General features: G+C 49.3%; 1 protein-coding gene across 1 annotated transcript in view; it reads right to left on the minus strand.

Annotated features, from left to right (window-relative positions):
• Window positions 1-27,111, minus strand: part of SLC5A2 (solute carrier family 5 member 2) — a 144,344-nt gene that overhangs the window by 20,751 nt on the left and 96,482 nt on the right. The window contains exons 9-11 of the mRNA XM_078650604.1: window positions 3,219-3,354; window positions 1,647-1,754; window positions 1,058-1,208 (exon numbers count right to left, since the gene is read on the minus strand). Coding sequence (XP_078506730.1) covers window positions 1,058-1,208; window positions 1,647-1,754; window positions 3,219-3,354 — 395 coding nt within the window. The remainder of the gene's footprint in view (window positions 1-1,057; window positions 1,209-1,646; window positions 1,755-3,218; window positions 3,355-27,111) is intronic.

Raw genomic sequence — 27,111 nt, forward strand, 5'->3', positions numbered from 1 at the left:
TAGTATATGTCTCGGTCTTGAGGCGGAAGCACATTCCGAGCACACCCAGGATTAACCCCCGGAGCCCAGCGGGGCCTCTCTTCCAGGGGTACTGTGCAGCTCTGGAGTCCGCAGTACTGAGGTGGCGCGCGCAGCTTTTCTGAAGGACAAACAGGTGCACGTGGCAGGCGGGGGTTCTGAGACCTATTGCCAGCTGATGCCCATGGTGATGAAAAACAATGAGGTGGCTGCAGCCGGGTGGGGCTGGCGGGCCGTGCCAGAGAGGCTGTTGGAGCCAGTTAGATCTGAGGCAAAACAGCACTGCCACGTTGAATCTCGGACGTTCGCGTCAGACTTTCATTGCAAAGCATTGTCCTCTTTCATAGAGCAGGAGTTGGGCTGCAGCGCCCAGGGGCACTGGACTCAGGCTCTGTTTTAAGACCAGGCTTATATCTCCGCCAATGGTCGTTTATCTACTCCGTTCCCCAAGAAAGACTCCTCCAAGGAAGACAGCCAAAAATTCTGCCTGTGGTTTTAGCCTTCCTGTGCACAGCTGTGCAAAGCATCTTTAGGAAAGAGGTGGTCCGTGGTCCTGAGGTGGCTAAATTTTTGAGGTTGCAGGATGGCACCTGGGGGCTGAGTAGGAGCCAGTATGGCAGATCCCATGGACAGAGATGGTGATCTTCGCAGTGAAGGGCGTGAGACATGTGAGGGTCATAAGAAAGTAGCTTTGTAACTTTGTGCGCACCTAATGTATGGATCGTTTACGCAAGAGGCGGAAAGGTCCTACTGCGGAACCAGCCGTGCAATCCTAATATTTCCAGGGCAGCCAGCCATATCACTTCAGACCGCTCTCTCTTGCATTGTCCAGCTCAGAAGAGGAGGGCAGTTGTCTTGGCTGCAATTCTAGGTCATGGTGTCCATTCTGACCTACAGGACGCCAAAGAGCGGACTCAAAATTCAAGGCCTGTCAACAGATTACATAGGGGGAGGAAGCCTCAAATGACCAAACTTAGTTATGTTGACACTGGGTTCTAAAGCAAGTACATCAGCCTGTGGCCTATCCTTTGTCGCTTACCGGCCAACGATGAGGAGCTCCCGGTCCTTAGCACGAGGCCGCATTCGCGCCCAGATGTCCATCGTGAAGATGGTGCTGCTGCTGTTAAAGATGGAGGCCAGAGAGCTCATGAGTGCAGCCAGCATAACCGCAAGCATGAGGCCACGGAGACCTGGAAAAGAGAAAGCTTGAGACTGCAGACCGCTGAGAGTGAGAACGCAAGTGAAAGAAAGCACGACACCTTGGTGAGCCGAGGGAGTAAGCAGGAGGGCATGGAGCAGAGCAAGTAAGAATGAGACGAGTGCTGAGTGAAAACAAGAAAACATGATTCATAAACAAGAATGAGCTGAAAAGATCAAAAGAAAGCAAAATGAAAAGGGAAGCATGAGAGACAGCGTAAGACTGCAGTGTGGCGAGACACCATGAAAAACCACAAGACCCAAGTAGTCCAGACTAAAAGAGAGAGCACGTGACTGCAGAGCCCTCGGCCTCAGAAAGAAACTGAATGAGTAAGAGAAAGGAGGAGACAGACGCAGCAAGAAAGGGATGAAAATAGAGAGGGGAGGTGAGAGTTGCATGGTGAAAATGTACAGTAGCAGCAGGATCTTACCACTGGGCATGATAGACACCACCAGTTTAGGGTAGGCAATGTTGGAGCACCCCACTGCAGTCCCACAGATGCGCTCGCACTCACTGGGCACCACACAGGCCACCTCATCTGAAAGAAGATACAGTGTGAGCGGTCCAGCCAAGCATTCACAGGTATTTAAGTATAGGACGCAGGAGAAAGGGGACAGCAAAATCTTCTCCTCCAGGGAATCCCGGCATCATTGCTTTATTGCTAGTGTGTCTATGTCTCAAAGAACATGTAAAAGTGATCAACACACTATTCTTATGACTTGACGCTTTCATGTAACAGTTGTGCATGCCACCCTTCACACTTAACACATCTAAGTATTACCGTTCAAAAAAGAAATACAAGTAAAACATTTTATTTACTCAGTGACTGTGAAAAGTGCCAAGGGAACTTTCAGTTTGTTTTTGTATGTTTTCAGTTTGAGTGAGCTGTTAGCTTTATAAGTCAGTGGGAACGACGTATGATTTATAATAGGTGGATGTGTTATTGGACTTGCTTGTGTTTTTCCTGTGTGTGCACATGACGGGAGGGGGATGTTTGATGGTGTGCATTTGATCATGTTCACATAGGGCTGCAAAAAACTGTAGGACCAGCCTTAGAGTAATCAGAGAACCTTGGGGCAAAACTTCCTTCGTGCAGCAGGTGCATTGGCACCGGTGCCCACAGGCCTGAGGGGCCCACTGACATTGATTATTGCTGTATTACACAGTTCAAACAGCAGCCAAGAGTCCCATTTGTTTCCACGCATAACAGCCCTTGACACACTGGCTACGTCACTGGGAGAACCAGTTGTGAGACTGCTGCTGGCCTTTACTGACACTGCCCTTATGCACTGTTGAGAGCCTCGCTTTGTTTGACATACATAATGTCACCAACCCAATCAGTTATACAGTCTTATACATTACCCTTATGCCTGGGTGTTTCTGTGGCACTGACGTGATATTGGATAATCCATATTAAGTCTCACACCTAGAGTGGACAGTTACTATGAAGGGTTCAGCCTAGAGTCGGGCTGGCCTATAGAGCAATTAGGCAGTGCTTGAAGGACTGGTCTGACAGGTCAGTGTGTGGCCCATTTTTTGGCAGTTTGTGGGCCTGTTTTATGGTTTGGTGGCCAGTGTTTACAATTGATTTCCCTGATATTAAAACAAACATTGCCTGTAGCAAACTCAAATCCACACAGTTCTCCATACTTTGCAAAACACTTATACAGCCTGTGTTTGCAAGTTCAAACTTGCCCCAATTTGCAAACATGGCCTCCTTTTTAGCTATCTAATTCACTAATGAGGGCCTCTTTTATTTTGGTGCCTAGGTCTATTTTCTCTCTGAGTCTGACCATGGTTTAGGCCGGCCATTTTCTACTCAATGAGAAGTTCAGAAGACTATCTCAGTGCCTGGGGGTTCTATGAGGGTTGCCAACATAAATATCCTTTGGTAGTAAGAACAAGGGCCACTGCATGCCCGTCTGCTATGTATTCCTGTGTCCCAAGCAGGCCAAATAGACAGCTACATTTCGAGGCTCCCAGGGGATATGTCTGGTTGTACCTGGGTAAAGGATGCGGCTGATCATGCCAGGCATCACCATGAGGAACATGGGCAGGAACTTGAGGTACCCACAGAGGATGCAGCCCGCCTTCACGTGCGTCAGGTTCTTCCCTGCCAGGCATCGCTGCACTATCACCTGCAGAGAAAAAGAGTGATCAGAGATGTCTGGAGAATGAGAGAGAAAAGAAGAGCAAATACTGGGAGAGAGAGAGAGAAGGAAGGCATACAAAGAGTGAAGAGAATGAGAAAGAAGAGGGAGAAGAAATATCAAGTAGAGAGGCCAAGGTGGTGACGGGGGAAAAAAGCAGTTAAAGTGGAATAGGCAGCTATTCAATTCAATTCAAATTTCATTGTTTGATTACTAAAACCATAACAAAATGTTAAAACCATGTAACTCCTGTACATATACAAAAGTTTTAGAAGAAAGAAAAAAGGACCCAGGTTAGTGCAAAAACAGTGCAGTAATCTTGCAATAAAAATGGGTTAAAATTAAAAGTTGTCCGAATGTTTGTTTGTCTATGTGGTTCAAGGTCTTTGGATAACATAACAGTCACGGGGTCGTTTTAAGAAAGTCTGAAAAAGGGACAAGTAAATGTGACACCTAGTATTAAAAAACTGAAGACCATGTTCAGGTAGGCCAAGCTGAAGGGGCCGGCGGCTGCTAAAATTGTATTACCAAGAGGTGGTCGGCCAACCGGCTGAAGATTTGCTGCCTTGTCTTTCCACAGCATTTTAGCAGCTCTGATGACAAATTTGGTGAACCGAATGTTCAGCTTCATATTTTCTGCGTTCATAGCTGCTATTATGGCCTGACGACATGTGCGAGCACCTAGTTTGTTCCACTCCTCTTGCAATAAAGTCCTTCTATCGTTAAGCAGAGCTGGGCATGTGCAGGCTATATGCTCCATGCTTTCGGAGTGGTAGCCACATTTCCTGCATTCGATATTGAGACTGGGGCGCCGCCATGTGTCAGATGCTTTAAACAAGCATTTGCAATGCAATAGGTCTCGCATTTGCGAGAATTTGAGCTATTGGCGTTGTAAATGACAATGCCTTTCATTTATGCATTTGAAAACCTGCAAGCTGTGCGTAAACAAGCACTTTGTACTTATAGTCCTTACTTATGACAAGCAAAGCTGGCAGTCTCTTTTACTGACAGCCTTGCTTCTCATAAGCAAGGACAAAGTGCGTGTTTATGCCCCGCTTGCATGTTTTCAAAACAAATGAATAAAAAGGCATTGTCATTTACAATGCTAATAGCTCCAACTCTCGCAAATGCGAGACCTATTGCAAGGCAAATGCTTGTTGTAGCAGGCAAGATGTCTCAGTCAATTAAACGTTTTTTGCGGACATCTGGTGTGAGCTGAATGTCACACTGGGAAGGACTACTCAGAATTTCATTCTTTTGAGGTTTATAACTGAACTTCTACTAAATCACTTAACATTAATATAGCTCTGAAATGGTAAAAAATCGGTGGCCTTTAAAAATATTGTATTACACATGCAGGTAATTCAAAGCGATATATGCATTGTGATAGTGTACATGTATTTTTTAGCTTTATGGGTGTTATTTTACGGATTTATTTAAGTGTATTTGACCATTTAAAAAAAGGAAAAACATTATCTTAAGACATTTTCAAATGCATGCAAGGAAATTGTGAATTCAGAACGTTATAATGTTTCCACTGTATGTGTCAAATAAGGCATTGACTTGATGAAAAGAGGAGGCGTTGCTTGTCTGAGGTTCAGCACAGACAGTGGCGTGTTTTAGTCTCTGGCTGTCAGACATAATCTGCTGCATAAGATCCTGATTTTAACAAGAGAAAAAAATGTTTGTAGCTCAATCGGTTCAAAAGTGACTAAAAGTTGGGTGACGTGTTCCAGAGCAATGGAGGGTCCTTCACAAAAGTTCACTCATCATCTTTCAGTTGTTTATTGTTGTATTTGGTAGCTAAACTGGTGCTAATGGGGCCACATCTTTGCCCAGAAAGTAATACAATGTGTATAAATGGTAAAATAATGAAGCAATACTGTCACAAAATATGCCACATTACACTGCAAAATCTGCCTTTTCTTGCTTCACAATTTAGTCAACTCTGCCTTCTGATTTGGTCCTCCCTGCTGCATAATTCATGTGGCTCTTCCTATATGGCCCAAGGAACTCTAATTGTGGTCAGAACTAATGTTTGTTGTGAAGCCCCTTTGTTCCAGATAATTGTAAATGTGTTGTCATTAGCAATGTTAATACGCGTGTCTGCACTTGAAAGGTCGTCTGTCATCTCCCCCACAACTCTGACCGTCTAAGTGGTCTCTCCAGTTCAACTGTGACTGTTTATTTCACATGAAAAATTGATTAACGTGCAGAAGTCCCATGTCATATTGGACACCTTAATACAGACCTGGATTTTTGCTATCAGCTTGCGTTCTGAGACAGACAGATTAAATGCAGACGTGGTGTTTCTCAACGGCACGAAAACGCACTGTGTCTCTTTAATAAGGACAGAACACAGATACCAGAATCCCAGTCTCAGGCAGTGAAGTGTCAGACATATGAGTCACGACTCTAGCTCAGACACATGACTCAACACATTTCTCGCCACCGTCTAACAAGCCACATGCTGCGCGTGAATTCATAACCACAGGTCGACCTGAAGGGATATAAAAACAAAGCCACTTTTGGCAATACAACTTTGAAATGCAATGCACGTATTTTCAGAAATGCAAAAAGAGGGGAACACGTTTCGAAAAGAACTGTGAAAAGTCTAATGCGTTCAATGGAGCATACAGTGAAATGGTCGGTCTACTAAAAATAATTACTGCCGCACAGCGCCACAGAGTGCTCAAACGCACTCTCAATTTGCGTTTCTGCTCGACTGGGCGGTTCAGCGATTAAAAGACACGCACCACTGTTCATGCAGGCGTGGGGGGAATTCAATATTTTCACCTTCAATAGCTGGAGGAAGAGACGCAGCGAGATGACATGCGCGTGCACACAGGATGCAGGGAAGTGAGAAAACAAGTACCTAGAAATAGCTTGAGTTCCTGGCAAGCCGCCGGCCCGATCTGGTGCGAAATCCGGAAGTCCGGCAGCGTCATGCCTGTTGTGGGGCGGGACTTCCGCCGAAGCCCATGCCCACGGAGTGGCTGGTCGAGATGAAAATGGTGACGCGGGGCTCCCATGCCTGAGGGAGAGCCCTGCGGTAGCAGCAGAAGTAAGGAGAAGCCCTGGCTTACAAGTGGTGGCTGAGGCCGTCGATGCAAGTGCGGGGCTCCCATGAGTGAGGGAATGCCCGCGTGTGCGACGTCAATGGAGGCGGAGGAGATGACACCAGGGGAGTCCTGAGACGGAGCCTGTAGCAGCCACAAAAGAGCCCAGTGAGTGGGGCTTGGTTGTACCGTGGGGGCTGGTGCATGTGTTTGTTATTGAATAATCGAGTACGCGTGCACTGTCTGGGGGCGGTTGGTGCGTGTGTGCGCAGCTGGAGGCTGCTGGTGCGTGTGTGCGCGGCTGTGCGTGCACTGGCTGCGCGTGGCTGGTGCATGTGTGCGCGGCTGCTGGGTGTGTGCGCGGCTGGGGGAGGCTGGTGCGTGTGTGCGCACGGCGCGTCTTCACAAGCGCATCCACAGACCCCAATCGCCAAAGCCCTGCGCCTGCCCCGGTCTGTACCACTTCGCAGACAAGTCGATAACAATAGATCTCGCTGGCGACAGCGCTTTCGCGCTGCATCGCCCGGCGAGACCTAAAAAGGCCACTTGCCCAGCCTTAGGGCCATGAACTTAACCTTCCAAAAGAGTAAGTATGTGCTTGATAGGTAGGATGACTCAACCCCCGGTTTGTAATCGGAAACAACAGCTCAGGCGTGTTTCTTTCTGGATTGTTTTGCCCTGTCGGAGTGAAAAGAGCAGAGCCGAACACTTCGCTTGATTATGGTTTTCAGTGCCTGTTGTGATGGGTAGCTAAAAGAAAGCACATGTGAAGGCCAACGGCACTCATTTTTGGGGATTGGCACTTATTTTTCCTCATTGGACATTTGCAGAGACAAAGGGGCATGAGGGGGACAAACTAATTAGATAGAAGGCGAAGAAAGAGGGAAAAACTGTCATGAAGGGAGAAAACAAGAGTGGACAAGAGACGGGGAGAGTCTGGTAGTGAATTTAGTAGGTATGAGGTGGATTCAAGACTACACAGTCTTGGTATTTGGTGTGCTGACATTTAATTGCACTGGCCCCTTGCTTCTGAGCAAAGCTTTTGGCACCAGCACTCGTTTTTATACAGATTAAGTTCTGGAATATTAGAAACTACAATACATTTGGGTTGGCGCCTGATGGGTCTCTGGGTTGCATCCTGCAAATTCCCATCAGTGTTCTTTTTACTGGTATTGAAATATTTCAAAGCAACTAATTTAACAGGATAGAAAATGTATCCCACCAAAATTAACTTACAGTAAAGCTTAAGAAATGTAAAGCATCAAAAAGTGATTAGGGTCAATGGATAGATTAAGGGTGGGGCTTCGTGTTGGAGTATAGGCTATAGGGCTAGGGGGTTGGTTAGAGACAGACCTAGGACTAGTTAGCAAATTAATTGCAATATTTTTTAGTGCAGTAAAGGTGTTTTTGTGTATGTTTTGAAGTAGGTTGAATGCCATCGATCCATCTTAAGCTGAAGTACCTATCTGGTGGTGACGCTATCTGAGCCCTACAAAAGCTCTGTGGTGCAAGCTAGATAAACGTAGAATGGCAACAGATTAAATTCCAAACCGTCATGGAAGTATGTCCGGAATTCTTTTCGGTATCTGACGTTTTTGCCTTCACATAAAAGAATGTTACTTCCCTTTGGTAATGCTTTTTCTGATGAACACGCTGTCTGACCATACATTCCTCACCGTGCAAATCTTCCCAGGCGCCAAACTGCATCCAGAGTCTATTGCAAAAACACCTGCATGCAAACAGGTGGGATTATCCAACTCTATTTTGGTACTATCACGCTTCCAGGCATTAAGACACTGTCTCATAAATGTGCCGCCCCTACAAGCTGACTTTAGTTTAATCATTAGACATTCTGCACCCAAAGCGTAGCTGACAGCATTCATCTTTCATTGTCAGTGAGTGGTGATCTAATACCTGCAAGTCCACTCTAAAGAACAGGAAAGCGGGCGATGAGGAATCTACAGTTAGATAAAGTATCCACCAGAATGTTTTTTTTGTATACACTTTTATTGGCATTTGTTATAATCTTGAACACAGATTTACAACATTGGTCGTACTCCAATAAAATACCCGTGCCCCCATTGCTCCATTTTAACATGAGCACAGGACAAGATATATTATGCCAATTGATGACACCGAACTCTGTTGTGAGCGAACCCTTGTGCAATAGACTTTCAAAAACTCCTGGTCTCCCAGACACTCCCCTCAATGCCAACCACCCATCTCCTATCCACCCAACTCCCACCAGAATAGGCATTGTAAAGATCACAACTGTACCATGCTGGTGCAGTCGTGACTGACCTTCACGTTGGCTTTACGTGAGGCTGCTCTAGCAACTCAGCGAGCATTGCACCCACACCTGCAAATCATCTGCCAACTCATTGTCCATGCCAGTTTTCTGCATGTCCACCAGAGTGTTACTAAAGGTATGTAACGTATTCTTCTTGTGGATACTTCTAATTCCTTATAAATCAATGCCACAGCAATGTCCCCTACAAGAAAGTGGCTATGGGGAGAGAACTTTACATTAGAAAGTCCTTCAGGACTGAGCAGGCAAAATGACCTCACTGTGGACTTGTAAATTGATGGAGTAATTCCTGGTGAAAGTGTGATAGATGCCCATGTGGCTGTTTGGCAGATTTTCAATATTGGAGTGTCTCAAGCTCTAGAGGATCCTTTTTTGGCTGGGACATTACACAGGTTGTATCGACAACCCTTCAGGATAAGATCTGTTCCTGCACCGCCTGTACTTTCTTTGCACGAGCAAAACCAAGAATCAACTGACAGTCCACCTGATAATCTTTAGTCCCATTAATGTAGAAACTAAGGGCACACTATGGATACAACCACTGTAGATTTTACTCTTTAAATGGACATGGCAGAGAAAAGAACGTAGAACGCATTATGGCCTGGCCCATGTGGAAAGGTGTGACTACTTTTGGTAGAAAGAATGCATTCTTCCTTTTGTCAAGAAAATTGAAGTATGTGGAGGCTGAACTCACAAGGCCTTCAGCTTGATTACATGGCATGCAGAAGTAATGGCAAAGAGAAACATAGACTTCTGAGTCAAGTAACAGTTATCCTGATCGGCAGGAAGCACAGACCTTGCCGCACTGCACCTCTGATGGATGAACTATGCTGAACGCATGAGTGCAAACAAAGACTCCAGGACCAAAGGAGCCAGATTACTCTGGAAAAATTTGGATATGGTGACTGCCATCTTGAATGTTTACTCTACAAGTGCTTCTTGGTCCATTGCGTCTTTGCTAGGCAATTGTGCTACATAGTTGCTGCAGCCAGGATTCTGTTGTCAGAAGTTTGGAAACCTGGCATTCTGCTATTACTGGAAGTCAGGAAAATATTCCATGACAACACTTGTGTTTAAATATATAGACCTCACACTTAAAATGTATATTTCATATGTATTCATTTATATTCAGTAAGGAGCGCAAACTCTTAACTTTGTATTTGTTTGTTTTCACAAGGAGTCAACCTTTAGCATTACGAACACTAACTTACACATGTTTTCTTCAAATGGTTGATTGTTAAGTAAAAAGTGTTTAATCGCATCTCTCCATAGTAGGGTACCTTCACTGGCTCCCTTTAGAAGCTCAGATAAAGTTCAAAATCAGCTGTTACTTTCCATGCCTTAAAAACAGGTACACCAAGCTAACAAGCCTTTTTGGCCATTTTGGGTGGCTTGAGAGAACCCAGGAGCAAGAACTCACTTCATCTAAAACCGCAGAAATTGCGAATGGCACATGACTTACACTCTGAAAGCAATCCTTTTCTGGATCTGCTGTAACTACTTGGAACTCCGTGGCATCCTATCTAAGAAAATCCCTTGCCATCCTACCGTTCTGTAAAGGCTAAAGGCTTTGAAGTTCTACATTCGAGTAATAGGACCCAAAGTTGAAATCACATTCAACAGGGAACTCTTCACCACTAGTTCAGCCACACAGCACCTGCATGGGAGTTTTTCGCTGCCTCCTTACCTGCCTGATTTGAAGTTAGATTTTTAACACGGGCTCTTAACATCTACGTGCGTACTTTGGTGGACCTGTAGAGTCTTTTGACCGTACTCTATTCTCGTACGCGATGACACTCAATTAGCATTCTCGCTTCCCCCGAGCATGGATGCAGCATACTGTGCCTCAGATCCTACCTCCCAGCTGTTTCTAACTGGAGGGGTATGAATTGTCTCCAGCTTAAAGGAGTTAAAGCTGCAGAGTTAGTTGAGGGGATGGAGGTCAGCCAGCAAGCACTTTGGTCTCCAGCGTGGTGGCTGGGTGAGCTTGACCCTTTCCCCTCATGTAAACCTGCAATAAAAGATCAGGGGTTCTGGCTCAATAGTGAGCGAAGGCTGGACCTCCAGATCAAAGAAACTGGGTGTTGATGTGGCTTACTCTGCAGCCTGAAAAAGATCTTGTGGTCTTTATCAGATCACATGCAAAAGACTATAGTCCAGGCAACATCGTATCTTGCCTAGACTATGACAATGTACTTTATCTGGGGGTCTTACAGTCCTCCCTCAAACAACTGCTGACTATACAAAACGCTGGTGTGATGCAACTACACCATATACGTATATATCACCTAGTGTCCCCTCATCCGTCCTTACACCACTGACTCCCCATGGAGAAGTGGATTAAATTTAAAGGCATTATATGTTGACTCCAGGGCCTTTTCTCAGGTTTCTCTGAGGCCTCATTCAGTGTTATGTACAATCTAGGGCTTTCCAGTTAACTAAGTCTTACTTAGCCATTCAGCCCAGATTTAGGAAAGCCAGAGCAGGAGGTAGGTAGGTCCGCTATCTGACTCCAAACTCTGGAACTCTTTTTTCGCTTTAGCTTTATCTTAGCAACAGCGAAGCTCTCTTTAGGTTAAGGAAAAATATTTAAAAAATTTATTTTAAGACAGCATCATTGTGGGGATTGTTACAACATCAGCAGTGGGAAGGCCTGGTAGGGTAGCGACGCACACTATAAAAGCCTAAATATAAACATATGGGTCTTCTCTTCCCGTCCACTTCCCCGCCCTGCAGGAAATTCTCCTTCTCTTCCCTGCAGTTCTCTCTACTCCTTTTTACACTTCATGCTTTATGGTTTAAATTTCTTTTTGAAATTCCATCATAACAAGTGACATGAGCCAGATAGCCTGTGAACACAGGCTGCTTTACATGCATTTATTTTAAACTCCCCAAAACTCCTCCCTCCCTCCCAACCTCGGAACCGGTCTACCTTGAACTGACTGATAACGACTGTGTCGCATTCCCCCACCCGGCTATGTACCTATTCAGGGCTTGGAAGAAGGAGTCGTGGGGGCCTCCGAGAGATGTTAGAAGGGTAGACACTTGGGGCAGGTAAGTTTACGAAATTCTGATGTCAGGAGATTCAGAAATGGTATCCATACCTTGTGAAAAGCTGAAGTTTGATTCAACAGTGTTAGGGTAACCCGTTCCATTCCCATAGTGTACCACAATCTGTGCAGCCATCCTTGATATGTCGGGATATGATCTGTATCCCAATGAGACAGTATGTTCTGCAAAGACGCCAATAGTGCGAGCTCGATTTGCCTACCTCTACGGGATTTTAGTGGGAAAGTGAGAGCATTGGGTAGGCCCAAAATAACGTAGGCGAGGAATCTTGGAAGTTCTGTTTCAACGTCATTAGGGACCCTTGTCCAATATGGCACACATTTTAGGCAGTCCCATAGCATGTGTGTTAAAGTGCCTGGGAAGCCAAAATGACCCCAGGAGTCTGGGGATTTGGAGGGTGCAAACTTGTGGAGTCTAATTGGGGTAAGGTTCCAATATGTTATAATCTTTGTCGCTGTTTCGATCCCTGTAATATTACGAACTGTGTGCCTAGCGCGGTAGTGCGTGTCTTCCCATTCTTTCGGCCTCAAATCCCACCCGATCTCTGACTCCCAACTGAGTTGTCCTGAAGATTTGGTAGGAGTGCTCGTGGGTGTAGAAATCTATATAAGTGTGTGATTAAGCGTGAGGTCAGGGGGTTTGAGAGCAGCCAGAGTTCAAAGGGTGTGAGGTGACGTTGTGCCTCTGCATGAACTTCTGGGTGCATCACCCAGTGGCATATCTGCCTATAGTGCCAACGCTAATTTTCGGGGAGCCCTAGTTTTCTGGGGAGGGACTTGAATGGATGGGGCCGTCCATGTCAAAGAAATGTCAGACTGATCTACATCCTGGTTGGTTTCATCTGTGGAATGCTGTATTGTTCAGAGCCGGTGGGAAATCCGGATTCGCTACTATGAGGGTCAAAGGGGAAGGGAAGAAGGTGAGGTCGCTCAGGGATGCTAGTTTATCCCAGGCTTTCAGTGCTGATTTGGTGATAAAGGAGACATAGAGGTTTCAAAGCACAAATGCACAGAGCATGAAACAATCCGGACTCTTCAGTGATTTCAAAAATTAATCCTTTAATGGCTTCTCGAGCCACTCGTGGCGTGAAATGATGAAACAGTACAGCCAAAGCGTTTCGTCCTAGAAGGGGCTTCCTCAAGACGTAATTCACAAGCGTTACTGCAGGTCAGCCTCAATTGAGCCGCCGTATTCCTTGGCCCGCTGAGGCCAGGGGATTTGGATACCTTTTGACGAACAATGCAGGAGATGACTTCCTCAATTTGAATAGAGCAGTACAAATCATCCCTCTGGTCTGGGGTGAGGGCTGTTGTATGCACGTCCCAAAGGTATGCCGGGATGTTCTCTAATGGAAGGGACTGAGCCGTATAATGATATTTGTAGTATCCCCGAAAGGCCTCCGCTATATGGGGGCCCTCGTTCTGTACCTAGCCCCTAGAGTCCATGACCTCCTGGACTCGTTGCTCCTGTCTTTGGGCCCACAATCTGTTGGCTAGGAGGTGCCCACACCTGTCCCCACCCACATTGTATCGATGATTAAGACGGATTGCAGTGTATTCCGCTCTGTCTGTGTCTAACCCAGCCAGCTGAGCTCTAGCAGCCTCCCGCTGTCTCCATACTCTAGGGGCACCTGTCCTTTTGTGAATGCGTTCAAGTTCTACTACTTGAAGGGAGAGCTGTTGGCGCTTATCCCGGCTGGTTTTCTTTTCAGCCGCTGTTAGACCTGGCACCATTGGCGTGGGTCTCCCCTGCAATTTTGCCTTTACCTCATGTGTGTTGGACTTTGTTTTGCCGGTCTAGATACTTTGGGCACTTTGCCACTGCGGTTCAGTGCCAAAGTGCAAATGCTCCCTTTGTAAATTGTTGTTACTGATTGGTGTTTTCATAATTTGATTTACTTGTAGGTCCCTAGTACAGTGAACTGTGTGTGCCCAGGGCCTGTAAATCAAATGCTGCTGGTGGGCTTGCAGCACTGATTGTGCCATCCAAATAAGCTGCCTTTAAATGTAACTCAGGCCTGCCATCGCAGAGCCTGGGTGCAGTTTAGTACTGCCATATCGACTTGGCAAGTGCACCCTCTTGCCATGCCCTAACCTTCCCTTTTCTTACATGCCAGTCATCCCTAAGGTAGGGCCAAGGTACCCCTGTGGGCAGGGTGCAATGTATGTAAAAGGTAGGACATGCCCAGATGTGTGTGGCATGTCCTGATAGTGAATTACTGCCAGTTTCGTTTTTCACTATTGCAAGGCTATCTCTTACCATAGGAGAATGGGGAGTATGCTTATAACATTTTATAAACATACCTTTCCCTGGGAATAAGATAGGAAAATAAAGTTTGATATGCATGAACTCAGACAGTTGAGATGCATCTTTTAGTAAGGGTGATTTTTACTTTCTGGGTTTGAAAATACCACTTTTAGAAAGTAGGTATTTTCTTGCTTAGTCATCCAGTGTGCCTCTGATGGGTTTGTGTATTGACTGTATGGCATTGGTGTGACAGGGGCTGGGGAGGTGCAGTGGCTCCAGAGAGTCCGGATGAGTCCGAGCTGGACTGAATAGACCTGGGCTGCATTTAGAGTAGGAGGAGGAGATTTCCTTTCATCTGAATGGGCCTGGTCTGCCTTCCACAATGCTGTCTCCACCTCCTTTCAGGAAGCTACACCAGAGAGGACAGAACTGGTTTTGGCTGGGTAAAGAGCTTCTCTTTCACAGAGAACAAAGAGATTTACTGTATAAAAAGAGGGGTCCAGACCCCAGATTTTTAGATCACTTCTGGGAAATCAAGAGGGACCTGTGCCAAGGAGAAGAGCTGGAGAAACTGAGGAGGAATACTGCCCCTGTGCTGTTTGCTGTTTGAGGTTCGCCTGCAGTGGCTACTTTCTGCCAAGGAAAGGAAAGAGGGCTTTGCTGTTTGCTGTGTCCCCTGCTTGAGGAAGATCTCCAAGGGCTTGAAACTGAGCTTACCACCTGTAATACGGAGTCCCCACCGACCGGGAACTCCATCATGGATACCGACAAGCTCCTCCTCCAGATCAAGGTCAGCGGTCTAGCAGAGGAACGAAGCCCTCAGATGACGTCAGATGCCAATTTCAGAGCAGAAGACGGCGAGGATTCCAGGGAGAGGACGGCGTGGACCATGGGAACCAGAGAGGGAATCATCTACACAGCGTCGGAGGACCCCGGACACCGGACTACAGCGGAAGCTCGTTTCCAGAGCCCCCTAACGCGTAAGTATCTGCACGTCCCAGAGGAGGAGAGGATGCCGCGATATCCACTACCACGGTCCAGGAGCACCGTGGTCCCAGGCAAGTGCACTGGGCAAATATACTACAGAGGCTAAGGGGACGGGGAGGTTTAAGGAAGGTTGAGTGAAGAGGGGAGGGGGTGGGAAAAAGGGGGGCCACTGTTGTAAATAGTTCCCCACCCCCTTTCTCTCTCACCGAGGTGACAACATGAGCTGGTGAAGGTAGCACCCTTATCACAAGTCCAGCCAGCGACCTGACCTTTGTTTCTTTCTTGTGTTTTCTCCTCTTCCCTGGAACGGCGATACCACTCCTACATCTCAGAGAAGAAACCCCGGGACAACCGGCACTAGAGGCCTTTAAGCAGACTTACTCCCCTTCCAGGACGACTTTTGAGTGTCTTTAAGATTCACGTTTTTTTTTTTACTTTGGGATCCTGTAATAGTCTGAATAAAAGACTTGCAGGCGTGATCTGCCTCCTAAAGCGTCCCTAAGTAGCCTCCTTTTTGCGAATCTCTCGGTAAAATACCTTGGCCCATCCATAGACAATACATCACCACCAGTTCCCCTAAACTTCCTTGCGGGGAGTTCTGACCTGCTAAGAGGTGCCTACTCTTGTTTTGGACCTCTGGAGGCTGTTTGCCACTGGGAGCAGGAAAAAGTAACATAACTTCGAGAAGCGTGAAATATCAGCACCTGTATCCGACGCACCGCCAAAGAAATTGTCGCAGCACCTGCCCTTGGCTCGACAAATTGCCGTATGACGCATCGAGTGCACCAGTCTCCGAAGTCTGAGATCACCGTGCTGATTCCGGCGCAAGGCCTGCTGTGTGACTGCAAGAATCCACGTATCATCCTGGATCGTCGCATCGCATTGAGGCGCCAAGTTTGTCGCATCATTGGGGGATGCAGTAAGAAACCAACGCATCACCTCCCCATGCAGTAAGAAACCGACGCATCACCTCCTCTCCGGTAAGTAACTGATGCATCACCTCCCCTGACAAGCAGTAAGAAACCAACGCATCACCTTCCCTGCGGCCCTTTTTGTTTTGTGCGTGACGCATCCAAGGTACTTTGTGTAAAAAGTGTTGCATCTGCAATTTTCTTTGAACTGAAGTATTTCTACCATTTGAAAGTCATATTTCTATTACTGTATTGTGGATTTTTGTCGTTTTGGTCTTGTTTGGTTTAGATAAAGATTACTTATTTTTCTAAACTGGTGTGGTGTCCATTTGTAGAATGTTTAACTGTATTACTGTGTGTTCACAAATGCTTTACACACTGCCTCTGAGATAAGCCTATCTGCTCGTGCCAAGCTACCAAGGGGGCTAGCAGGGGTTATTTTAGGAGTGTAGCCCCCTTACCCTGACTCGAAGCAAGGATCCCTATTTGGACAAAGGTACCTACCGCTGTCAACTAGAGACCCCCATTTCTAACAGCCACCGATATGCCAATCAATTCCCCCCTGATCACCGCCTTTAGGGCATCCCAAAGTGTAGAGGTGGCTATACCCTAAGTGTAATTTATGGCTAAATAGTTGTCTATGGCGTTGGAGATCTGTAGAATATTTTCTGGGCTTTGTAGGATGTTATCTCACAGATGCCAGGATCTAGTGTATGGGTTGTGTTTTGGGATCTCCAATGTAGTTTGTACCGCCGCATGGTCAGAATGAGATCTGTGTTCGATAGTGACTCCCTGCACTCTGGCAATGAAGTCTAGGGTGACCAGGAGGTGGTCCAACCTAGCATAGGTTTTGTGTGCATATGACTAGTATGTGTAGTCGCAGGTCTGACGGTGAGTGTGTCTCCAGATGTCTGTGAGGCCCGTCCTTTGAAACCATTGTAGTTCCCCTTTAGAAAGGGCCTAGGTATGGCCCTATCTTTGCCCTGACCTGTCCAGGTCATTATCAAAGACTAGGTTAAGGTCTCCCCCTATCATGAGTGATCGAGTCTGGGAACCCAGTACCTCCGTCAGGGCCCTCCGAAGGAAAGGTTCCTGTCCCTCGTTAGGCGCATATATGGTAGCTATAGTGACCACGTTTGGGCCAATTTGTAGTGAGTAGGCTAACCTCCTCCCCTTTATCCCCGCATATTTAAGGACTTTGCCCCTGAAGTGCCGGAAGATCAGGAGAGCCATTCCAGCGGTTTTATTCAGGAGGGACAAAAAGTAATGATAGGGAAAATGTTTGGAATGGAGTCTATGTTCGTCTTTGGGGGGGTTTCTTGTAATAAGCAAATGTGGGCCCCAGATCGTTCCAAATACGATAAAATAGCACTCCTTTTCAAGGAGTGGTTGAGGCCTTTTACATTCAAGGTGAGGATTAGTAGGCGGTCTGACATTGAGTAATAATGTGTATAATGCTATTCAGGTCACTCTGGAGCCCTCCAGCGAGGGTATGAGCAAGAATGATATAGGATATGGAGCTGGAAGTAGCACTATCGAAGTGATGTTCTGGCAGTACCGGGTCCAACCAACAACAAAAAATAACAAATCGCCCCAAAAAATTAAAAATAATGGCGAAAGTCATAATAGAATAAGAGTAACTATCTTAGTATCAGAGTCCATTCCCTGTGGGTCAATGGGATGTACTCGGGGTTGTGGAATCCTACTTCCGCCCCGCCCGGTCCACCCCAACCAAAACAGAGTCCATTGTGACAAGACTAGGGCAGGTGTAAAAGAGGGCCATCATGTCTCTTGGGTCTTTATAACTTTGAGTTGTGGTGCACATCTCAGGTCTTCAGGGGGAGGCGGTCTTGAAGTGCTCTGGGACAAAGAGTCAGTGACAGCTTGCTTCTCTCTGGCAACAGGTTCAGCACCTGGTCTGTGTTCTGCAGGGAATGCTCTTGTGTTTCTCCGCCCTTGAGTGGCCCCAGTGTCCTGGCCCTGTGTGTCCTCCTGTGGGGGGTTTAGGGGCGGGTCTGCCAGGTCTAAAATGCTGCGGGCTTCCTACAGTGATCTAATTTGGTGCAGATTCCCTTTGTGATGGAAAATTAGGCGCAAGGAGTGGCCCCAGTTGTATCGTACCCCCGCCGCCCGGAGATGCGTAGTGATTTTGCGGATGGCTTTGCGCTTTTGAAGAGTAATGGAAGCTAGATCTTGATAAAGTGTTGGATGATACCCCTAGTACTGCACTGGATGTTTCCCTCTTGCACGTTGGAGGATACTTTCCTTCAGAGGGAATTTATGTACACAGGTGAGGATATTCAGTGGTGGAGCTTTAGACGAACATGTAGGGCCCACCCTGTGTGTTCTATCAAGTTTTATGATCTCCCCGGGGAGGCCTCCAGAAAAGATCTAAAAAGTTCCATTATGAAAGTGGAGATATCTGATCCGTCCGCGCCAGAGGGCACACCCCTTATGCATGTGTTTTTGGGCGTGATCTGTTCTCTAAATCTTCTGCATGAGCCTGGAGGTCCAGTTGCTGGTCCCTGAGGCGGAGGATCTCTTCCTGTAATTGTTCTATCTCCCCGTCTCTGCTTGAATAATGATCTTCCAGTGTGGCAATCCTTTTCCCAAGCCCATCTAGACCTTGCAGAGTTTCTTTAAGCTCCTGGGTGAATTATTTCTTGAAGGACTAAACCTCAGTGCTGCGAAGAATGATTCCAGGTAAGGGCGGGTGACTGGGTCATCTGGCCCTCCCGCACTGGCAGGCCTCTCTGCAGGAGGACCCACCAAGCATCGCCCGACTAGGCCCCCACTGTTTTGAGAAGCATGTCTTTAAGGGAGCGGTCCTTCTTCCCTTTCGCAGATGCCATTTGAGAGGAACGATGTGCCCCAGGGGACCAGCCCTGCAAGTGAGGGGGAAGGCTTGAGGGTTCCCTTCCAGACAAGACCGCCGGCCCAGTGAATGAATGAGGGGCCCCCACTCGGTTTCCACCGCTCTGCTTGAGGTATTGCTCACTGGCGATTCCGTCGCTGGCTTTCTCTGAGTCGTTTGTTGGTGAGTTTGCAGTGCTCAGCACTGTGGAAATAAGGTATGTGGGGTCCACTTCGGACCCTCCCTCCCTGGGTTGCTCTGCCCCAGATGAGACTGACTGCCTCGGTACTCACCGGAGTCGGGCCTCTGTGAACTCCAGGGTGCCGTGAGGCTCGTCCTCCCATGGGTTACTGCGCCGCGTCCTCGCAAATATAGGAAATTCACACTGGGCCAGTAGGGCGATCAAAGCACATAGGACCTCTAAAGGACTCACCGCTGGGGGCCCCGGGCCACACCCGTTCCTCAGTGTGTCTCCAGGCCCCGTCCGACAGTTATCGGCCCAATCTGTATTATGGAGGAGCTTGTGTGGGCTTTCGGACCTCTGCAGACCTTTGTGGAGAGCTCCCAAGTCCCGGAGGGGGGCTTTGGCTCCCACTGTGTCAACTGTCAAATATCCCTGGGGCCTTTCGCAGGAGGGTATTGTGACCTCCCTCCTCCCCAGAGAATGGATGCTGGCTGTCCAGACCAGCTCTTTCCTGGCCTTTGTTGAGATCCAGGAGCCTTTTCAGCGACCTCGGGTGCCTCTCGCAATCCCCTGGAGCATTACGACAGTCTCCCCCTCAAAACAGGCTCACCGACTCTTCCAGTAGGGGGCCGTCCCTCGGTAGGCCCCGGCAGCTTCTCTGGGCCCGCTCCAGCGACTGTGCCCACCTTCTTTTCTTCACCACTAGACGGACTCGTCACGCTACGCTCAGTGGGGCTTAGACGGCCGGAGCGCAGTCACTCCACGAGGTCCTGAGTTCTCCCCAGGTGCTGCTTCTGCGCTTCTTTCGGGAGGCACTGCAACTGCTTCTTCTTCTGGACCCAGACGGCGTAGGGCAGCTGCTCCTCCCACTGTCCGCCATTCTGTTCCTCCTGCTTGGGGTAGCAACAGCCAGGTCCGGACGTCGCTCGACAGCACCCCTGCCCTCTCTCACCGAGAGAAGGAGGCTAGCCGGCTCGCAAGGTGCTCCAGCTCACTGCCAATGGCCCTCGGGCGTCAGGCAACCACTGCGGTAGTTTGCTTGTCGGCCTCCGTTCTGTCGGTTCTGATGGGCTGATTCAGGGGGCTGGGTGGTCCTCGTCCCTCGACACCACTGGTCTAAGAGACCCCCTTCCGGTACCGCAGGAGAGACTGCGCTCTCCAGTGATCTGCCCATACGATTAGTGCTGTTCTGGGTGGTAGGCCTGCGCCAGGGAGCAGAGAGACTCGGGGACATGTGTCACCCGACCGCCATCTTGGCCACCTACACTTTATGCTTTACTGCACAAAAGTTCATATACTTCTTCACTTGTCCCTTGTAAGCACTCTACTACTGATTGCTGCAGCAATGCTATAGAAAAACTATAAATAACAATAATATATAATGAAGAGTAGTTCAATAGGATTATATACTCTTCCTTTGGGATATGAGCTCTATATTGCTTTTGTTGTTTTTACAAGAGAAGCTATAGATACTGCATCTCGTAAGCACTGTAATATCTTTCTAAGAAGACCTTTGGTATTAGATGGTATTCCTTTGGATGAACAAATGATTACCAGTTTAGGTGACCTCTATGATATGAATGAACACTTTTCATGTTGCATGTTTCAGTCAATGAATCAGATGCCTAGATGGCTAGAGCGGTCGACCTTGAAGCTAGGGAACTGGGTTTGAGTCAAAGCAGGCACCCTCAACATCCTGTGATTATGGGCAATTCACGTAATCTCCCCGTGCCTAACAAAATAAATGTGTTCTTCTGTAATGCAACTTGTGCTCATGTAAAGCGCTGTGATACCTTCCGGTCTAGATGGCTAGAGCGGTTCAATCAATCAATCAATCATGCCATTTGTATAGCGCACTACTCACCCGGGAGGGTCTCAAGGCGCTTGGGGGGAGGGGTATGCTACTGCTCGAACAGCCAGGTCTTGAGTTGTTTCCTGAAGGCGAGATGGTGCTGGGTCAGCCGAAGGTGGATGGGGAGGGAGTTCCAAGTCTTGGCAGCCAGGTAAGAGAAGGATCTGCCGGCGGTGGCTCTTCGGATGCGTGGTACGGCTGCGAGGGCGAGGCTGGTGGACCGTAGCTGGCGGGTGGGCGTGTAGAAGGTCAGGCGGTCGTTGAGGTACTTGGGGCCCAGGTCGTGGAGAGACTTGTGTGCGTGGGTGAGGAGCCGGAACGTTATCCTCTTGTCGACGGGGAGCCAGTGCAGGTTCCTCAGGTGGCTGGAGATGTGGCTGCGTCGGGGGACATCCAGTCGGGCGGAGGCGTTCTGGATGCGCTGGAGTCTTTTCTGTAGCTTGGCTGTGGTTCCGGCGTAGAGGGCGTTTCCGTAGTCCAGTCGGCTGGTGACGAGTGCCTGGGTGACAGTCTTCCTGGTCTCGGTCGGGATCCAGCGGAAGATCTTGCGAAGCATACGCAGGGTGTTGAAGCACGATGAGGAGACGGCGTTGACTTGTCTGGTCATCGAGAGGGAGGGGTCCAGGATGAAGCCCAGGTTGCGTGCGTGGTCGGTTGGCTTGGGTGCGGTGCCCAGGGCTGGGGGCCACCAGGAGTCGTCCCAGGCGGAGGGCGAAGATCCCAGGATGAGGACTTCCATCTTGTCCGAGTTCAGTTTCAGGCGGCTGTCCTTCATCCACTCAGCGACTTCTTTCATCCCTTCGTGTAGGCAGGTTCTGGCGGTGTCGGGGTCTCTGGTGAGGGAGAGGATCAGCTGGGTGTCGTCGGCGTAAGAGATGATGTTGAGGTTGTGCTGGCGTGCGATGGCTGCGAGAGGTTTCATGTAGATGTTGAAGAGGGTGGGGCTGAGTGAAGATCCTTGCGGGACGCCGCAGATGACTTCGGTGGCCTTGGAGCGAAACGGGGGGAGGCAGACTCTTTGTGTTCTTCCGGCGAGGAACGAGGTGATCCACTCCAGTGCCTTCTCTTGGATACCGATGTTGCTGAGGCGCTGGACTAGGGTGCGGTGGCAGACCGTGTCGAACGCAGCGGAGAGGTCCAGGAGGATGAGGGCCACTGTTTCCCCCTTGTCGAGCAGGGTCCGGATGTCGTCGGTGGCTGCGATGAGGGCGGTCTCGGTGCTGTGGTTGGCTCTGAAGCCAGACTGCGAGGGGTCGAGGGATCCGTTCGTCTCGAGGAAGGCGGTCAGCTGTCTGTTGACGATCTTCTCGATGACTTTAGCAGGAAAAGGGAGGAGCGAGATGGGGCGGAAGTTTTTGAGATCGGTGGGGTGGCTGTAGGTTTCTTCAGGAGGGCGCTGATCTCGGCGTGCTTCCAGCTCTCCGGGAAGGTGGCGGTGTTGAAGGAGGCGTTGATGATGTTCCGGAGTTGGGGTGCGATGGTGGAGTCGGCCTTGTTGAAGACGTGGTGTGGGCAGGGGTCGGTCGGTGATCCGGAGTGGATGGTGTTCATCATGCGGGCTGTGTCTTCGGTGGTCACCGTGGTCCAGGTGCGAAGGGTGGCGGTGGGGGGCGTTGGTTCGACGGTTGGGTGCGTGGGTGGGGCGCCGAAGGTGTTGTGGATGTCGGCGATCTTGCGGTGGAAGAACGAGGCGAGGGAGTCGCAGAGGTCTTGTGACGGAGTGATGTCGTTGGTGCCGGTGCTGGGGTTGGAGAACTCCTTGACGATAGTGAAGAGCTCTTTGCTGTCGTGGGCGTTGTTGTCCAGTCGTTCCTTCAGGGATTTCTTCTTGGTGGTGCGGATGAGCTGGTGGTGCTTGCGGGTAGCGTGTTTGAGGGCGGTCATGTTGTCGGTGGTCCGGTCGAGGAGCCAGGCTTTCTCGAGGGTGCGGCAGGTCTTCTTGGAGTCCTTGAGGTCGTCGGTGAACCAGGATGCCTTCTTGCTTCTGGGTCTGCTGGGAGGGTTCTTTAGTGGCGCGAGGTCGTCGGCGCAGGCGATCAGCCACTGTGTGAAGTTGCGGGCTGCTTCGTTGGGGTCCGTTGTGTTGGCGGGTGGGCTCTGGCTGAGGGAGGTGGTGAGCTGGTCTGCGGTGATCTTGCTCCAATTTCTGTGAGGTACCTGTTGCGGGTGGTGGTGGGTCGTGGATCTTTTGAAGCTGAAGTGGACGCAGCTGTGGTCGGTCCAGTGGAGTCCTGTGGCGTGGCTGAAGGTGATGTACTTGCTGGAAGAGAAGACTGGATCAAGCGTGTGGCCGGCGTAGTGGGTGGGGGTGTTGACCAGTTGCTTGAGTCCGAGGTTGGCGAGGTTTTCCAGCAGGGCGGTGGTGTTGCGGTCCTTGTTGTTCTCCAGGTGGAAGTTGAGGTCCCCGAGGAGGATGTAGTCAGTGGAGGGGAGGGCGTGCGGGCTGATGAAGTCTGTGATGTCTTCGCTGAATTGTGTGCGTGGTCCCGGGGGTCTGTAGACAAGGGTGCTTCTGAGGGTCGTCTTAGGGTCGGTGTGAATCTGGAAGTGGAGATGTTCGGCTGCGGCGAAGGAGTCGTTGGCATCGGTCGTGATGTGGATGGTGTTCCTGTGGACGATGGCGATGCCACCTCCGGTCTGGTTGATGCGGTCCCTCCTGATGATCTTGTACCCGTCCGGGATGGCGATGGCGATGTCGGGTGCAGAGGAGGCGTTCATCCAGGTTTCCGTGAGGAAGGCGACGTCCTGTGATGTAGCGTCGAGGAGGTTCCAGAGTTCCACGGAGTGTCTGTGGACGGAGCAGGTGTTGATCAGGATGCACTTGAGGTGGTTGCTGCTGGTGTTTGTCTTGGCGGGTGCGGGGCAGGTTCGGAGGCAGGTGAACTTGCAGGTGCAGCAGGTGAAGGGTCCGTGGGTGCGTCTCGGGGTGGCTCGGCAGCAGGCGTGGGTCCGGCCGGCATTGAGTGCGTTGAGAGTGGCAGCGTCGTAGGTCAGTCGGGCCGTCTTGCCTCGGCAGGGAGGGCCAGGGGTCCTGGCGCTGGGCGCGGTCCAGGCGCGGACGGGCGCAGACGGGCTTACCTTTAGCGCACCTTCGGCCCTCAATCGGTGCTCCCGCTGCGCGCGTCCGCTGCACGGTCGCTCTGGGGGCGTCATAAGTAAGGAGCCGGGAGGGAGGAGCAGCTGGGTGGCGGGAGTGGGGCGGCGAATGGAATCACAGGGGGGGCGGGGCCGCAGGGAGGCACCGGCGGGAAATTCCAAGAAGCAGCGGGCAGCGGGAAATTCCCAGGAGCAGCGGGCAGCGAGCGAAGGAATCTGCAGGCAGGAGGCGGCAAAGGCAGGCAGGAGCGGCAGCAGTGAGTGGGGCGACCAAGCCCTGTGGAGGGCTGAGCGGTCACCTCAAAGCTGGGGAACCGGGTTCGAGTCTCGGCAGGGATGCTCAACATCCTTTGATTCTGGAAAATCACTTAATATCCCTGTGCCTAATAAAATGAATGTGTCCATCTGTAACACAACTGGTGCTCAAGTAAAGCGCTTTGATATCTGTGGGTTGAGTATGTGCTATATAATACTCCCCCCTAAAAAAAGAGCACAACCCTGATTGTAGTTTTCTTTAGCAAACAGTGCACAATAGCTTGGAGTATTGTTTACATATGTTATATATGATATAGTTTCATTCAGCTATGGAATAAAATTTGCATAGATTGTCAAAAGGTGTATTGTATTTCAGATCAGAAGTTAAATATCCTAGTGAGTGAGTATAATAGCTATACTAGACGTACCACAGCAATACTAAGGGGCATATTTACAATAGAAGTGGCGAAGCGTGGCGTTAGCCTCCTTGGCTTAACGCCGCGCTCCGCCTCATCTGAAACACAGGGCGGCACCATATTTACAACAATATGGTGCAGCCCTGTGTTTCCTCCTGCGATGGTGCTAAATTTAGCTGCCTAGTGCCAATGTAGGCCCCCTTGCATCATAGTGCAAAGGTGTACCCTCCTGCACATAAACAATCTTTAAATGGTGTTTTGTAACTTCTATGTGTAATGCAGCACACGTTGAAGTTGCAAAATGTCCTTTTTTTTTTTTTTTAAATGATTGTTTATGTGCAGGAAAGGACACCTTCCTGCACATAAAAAATCAATTGCGTTTTGCTATTTCCATGTGTGCTGCACAACATGGAAACCACAAAAACGAGGAGAAATTAAACATTTCTCCTCGTTGTACCAGGGTAAGACTAGGTTTTACCTGGTCTTAATTTTAGTGCTGCCTCATATTCAGGCCACTCTTATAAATATGGGTCAGCGTCAAAATCAATGGGTGTTGCAGTGGAATGTTAGGAAACGGCAGTTAGTCCTATTTCTGTGACCATGGGCCACCATCACATGACCTGGGTTATGGGTATAAATCTGTGTCCTACCTTTCTGTCATCGCTCGATATCGCCATTGTTGTGACCTTGGTATCCGGCTCCTTCGTTTCCTGTGCTTTGCTGAAGAGATCCCGTTGCCCTCTTACTCCTTTTTGTCTCCACGGGCTCGTGGGGGATTTCTGTTCGTTGGTTACCTTGTCCTTCCCCGCTGAGTTAGAGAGTAAGTTTAGTCCCCCCTTCCCCATTTTGCCTGTAGGATCCTTTTTTGTTCCCCCCCCTTTTTAGTTGCCAGCGTTTGTGTTTTTTGCTTGTGGTGTGAGCGGGGGCTCCCGTTCTCACCTGTTGCCTCTTGTTGCGGTGTCCGCAGCGCGGTATCTATCGCGCTGTTTGTTGTATCCGGGCATTTTCACGTAAGCGCCTGTCCACATCGTTTGGCGCGCGGAAGTGACGTTTCGGGTCATTCCGCTCCTGGCATTGTGTTTGCAAACGCTGGCGCGTTAGAAGTAGGAGAGTCGCTAGTCTCTCTTTTGTCCCTTGCCCTATTCTGCTTATACAAGGGTTTTTTTTTAGCTTGGGTTAGCGGTATCGTTTTCCCAGCTTTTCTTTTTTCCCCTTTTATGGTGCCTAGCTTTGCACCTTCACTGAACTCAGGACGCTGTGTTTTGTAGTGCCCCTGACTGGTTGTCATCTCCTTGGAGTGCCTTTTTCCTTTTGGAGATACCAGTTCCTACACGAAGCCAAGCCTGCGCTTACCACTGGTAAGGAGGGGGTGCATGTTGGGGTGGAACATGGTCATGGATATAGAGGCTATATAGAATTCATGTACATTGAAAGATTGTCTTTCCCTTGTTGACTCTAGGTGCAGAGGCGTGAAGGAGGGAGCCGTGTCCTGACGTTCTACAGGGTGGGAGACTTGGTGTCTCGTGTTATACCACCCTCTTTTCGGGTCCACTGGAATGCTCACAGTATAATTCTCCTGTGGGTCTTCGGTGGACAAGAGAAGGGGACTGGTGCATGCTACGCTCCTGCAGTGCTTGGGCTGAGCAGGGTCCAACAGAATATCGAGCCCACGTATTTAGCACTGCCTGAGCGAGCATGGACGTGGATGGGAATGCAGTGGGGGATGGCACAGGAGGTCCTTCAATGCAGGATATCATGGGGGCAGTACAGACATTACAGACACAGGTTCAGGAGTTACAGCAGGAGAACGCCGGGTTGAAACAGGAATTGGTGGCTGTCAGGGCCAGAGAACAGTTGCATCAAAGAGGGGCCACTCCCGTTATTCACCCTGCAACCTTCCAGTACAGTGGAGGGGTTGGTCAAAGTGCAATGGGAGGTAGTAACTCCAGTAACCCCATTAATGTGACAGTGTCATCTCCGGTAGCGGTGCCGTTAGCCCCTCCTGAGAGTTTACGGGAGATAGCGAGAAGTTCGGGATGTTTATGACCCAGTGTCAGCTACATTTCATGTGTAGACCGAGTGCCTTCCCTGACGATTCCGCAAAAGTAGCCTTCACAATATCCTACCTGGCTGGCAACGCGGCTCAATGGGCTATACCTTTGGTGGATAGCGACGATCGTGTGTTATACAACTACAGCGCATTTAAAGAACTGATGCGGGGACTGTTTGCCAAGCATGCGTTCATGCAGGCTAGTGACGCAGAACTGATGAAGCTCCGGCAGGGCAGACAGGATTTGTTGTCATATATCGCTTCTTTTAATAGACTGGTATCCGAGACCCATTGGCCCACTGAAAAGAGAACTTCAATATTTTATCAGGGTCTCTGTGAAGAGCTAAAGGACATCGTATCACAGGTGGTAGATCCACCAGAAGATTGTGCGGCATTCATAGATCTGGTGGTTAAATTGAACCACAGGGTGTCCGAGAGGCGAGGGGAACGTAGCCGG

Source organism: Lissotriton helveticus, chromosome 7, assembly GCF_964261635.1.
Source record: "Lissotriton helveticus chromosome 7, aLisHel1.1, whole genome shotgun sequence".
Taxonomy (NCBI): domain Eukaryota; kingdom Metazoa; phylum Chordata; class Amphibia; order Caudata; family Salamandridae; genus Lissotriton; species Lissotriton helveticus.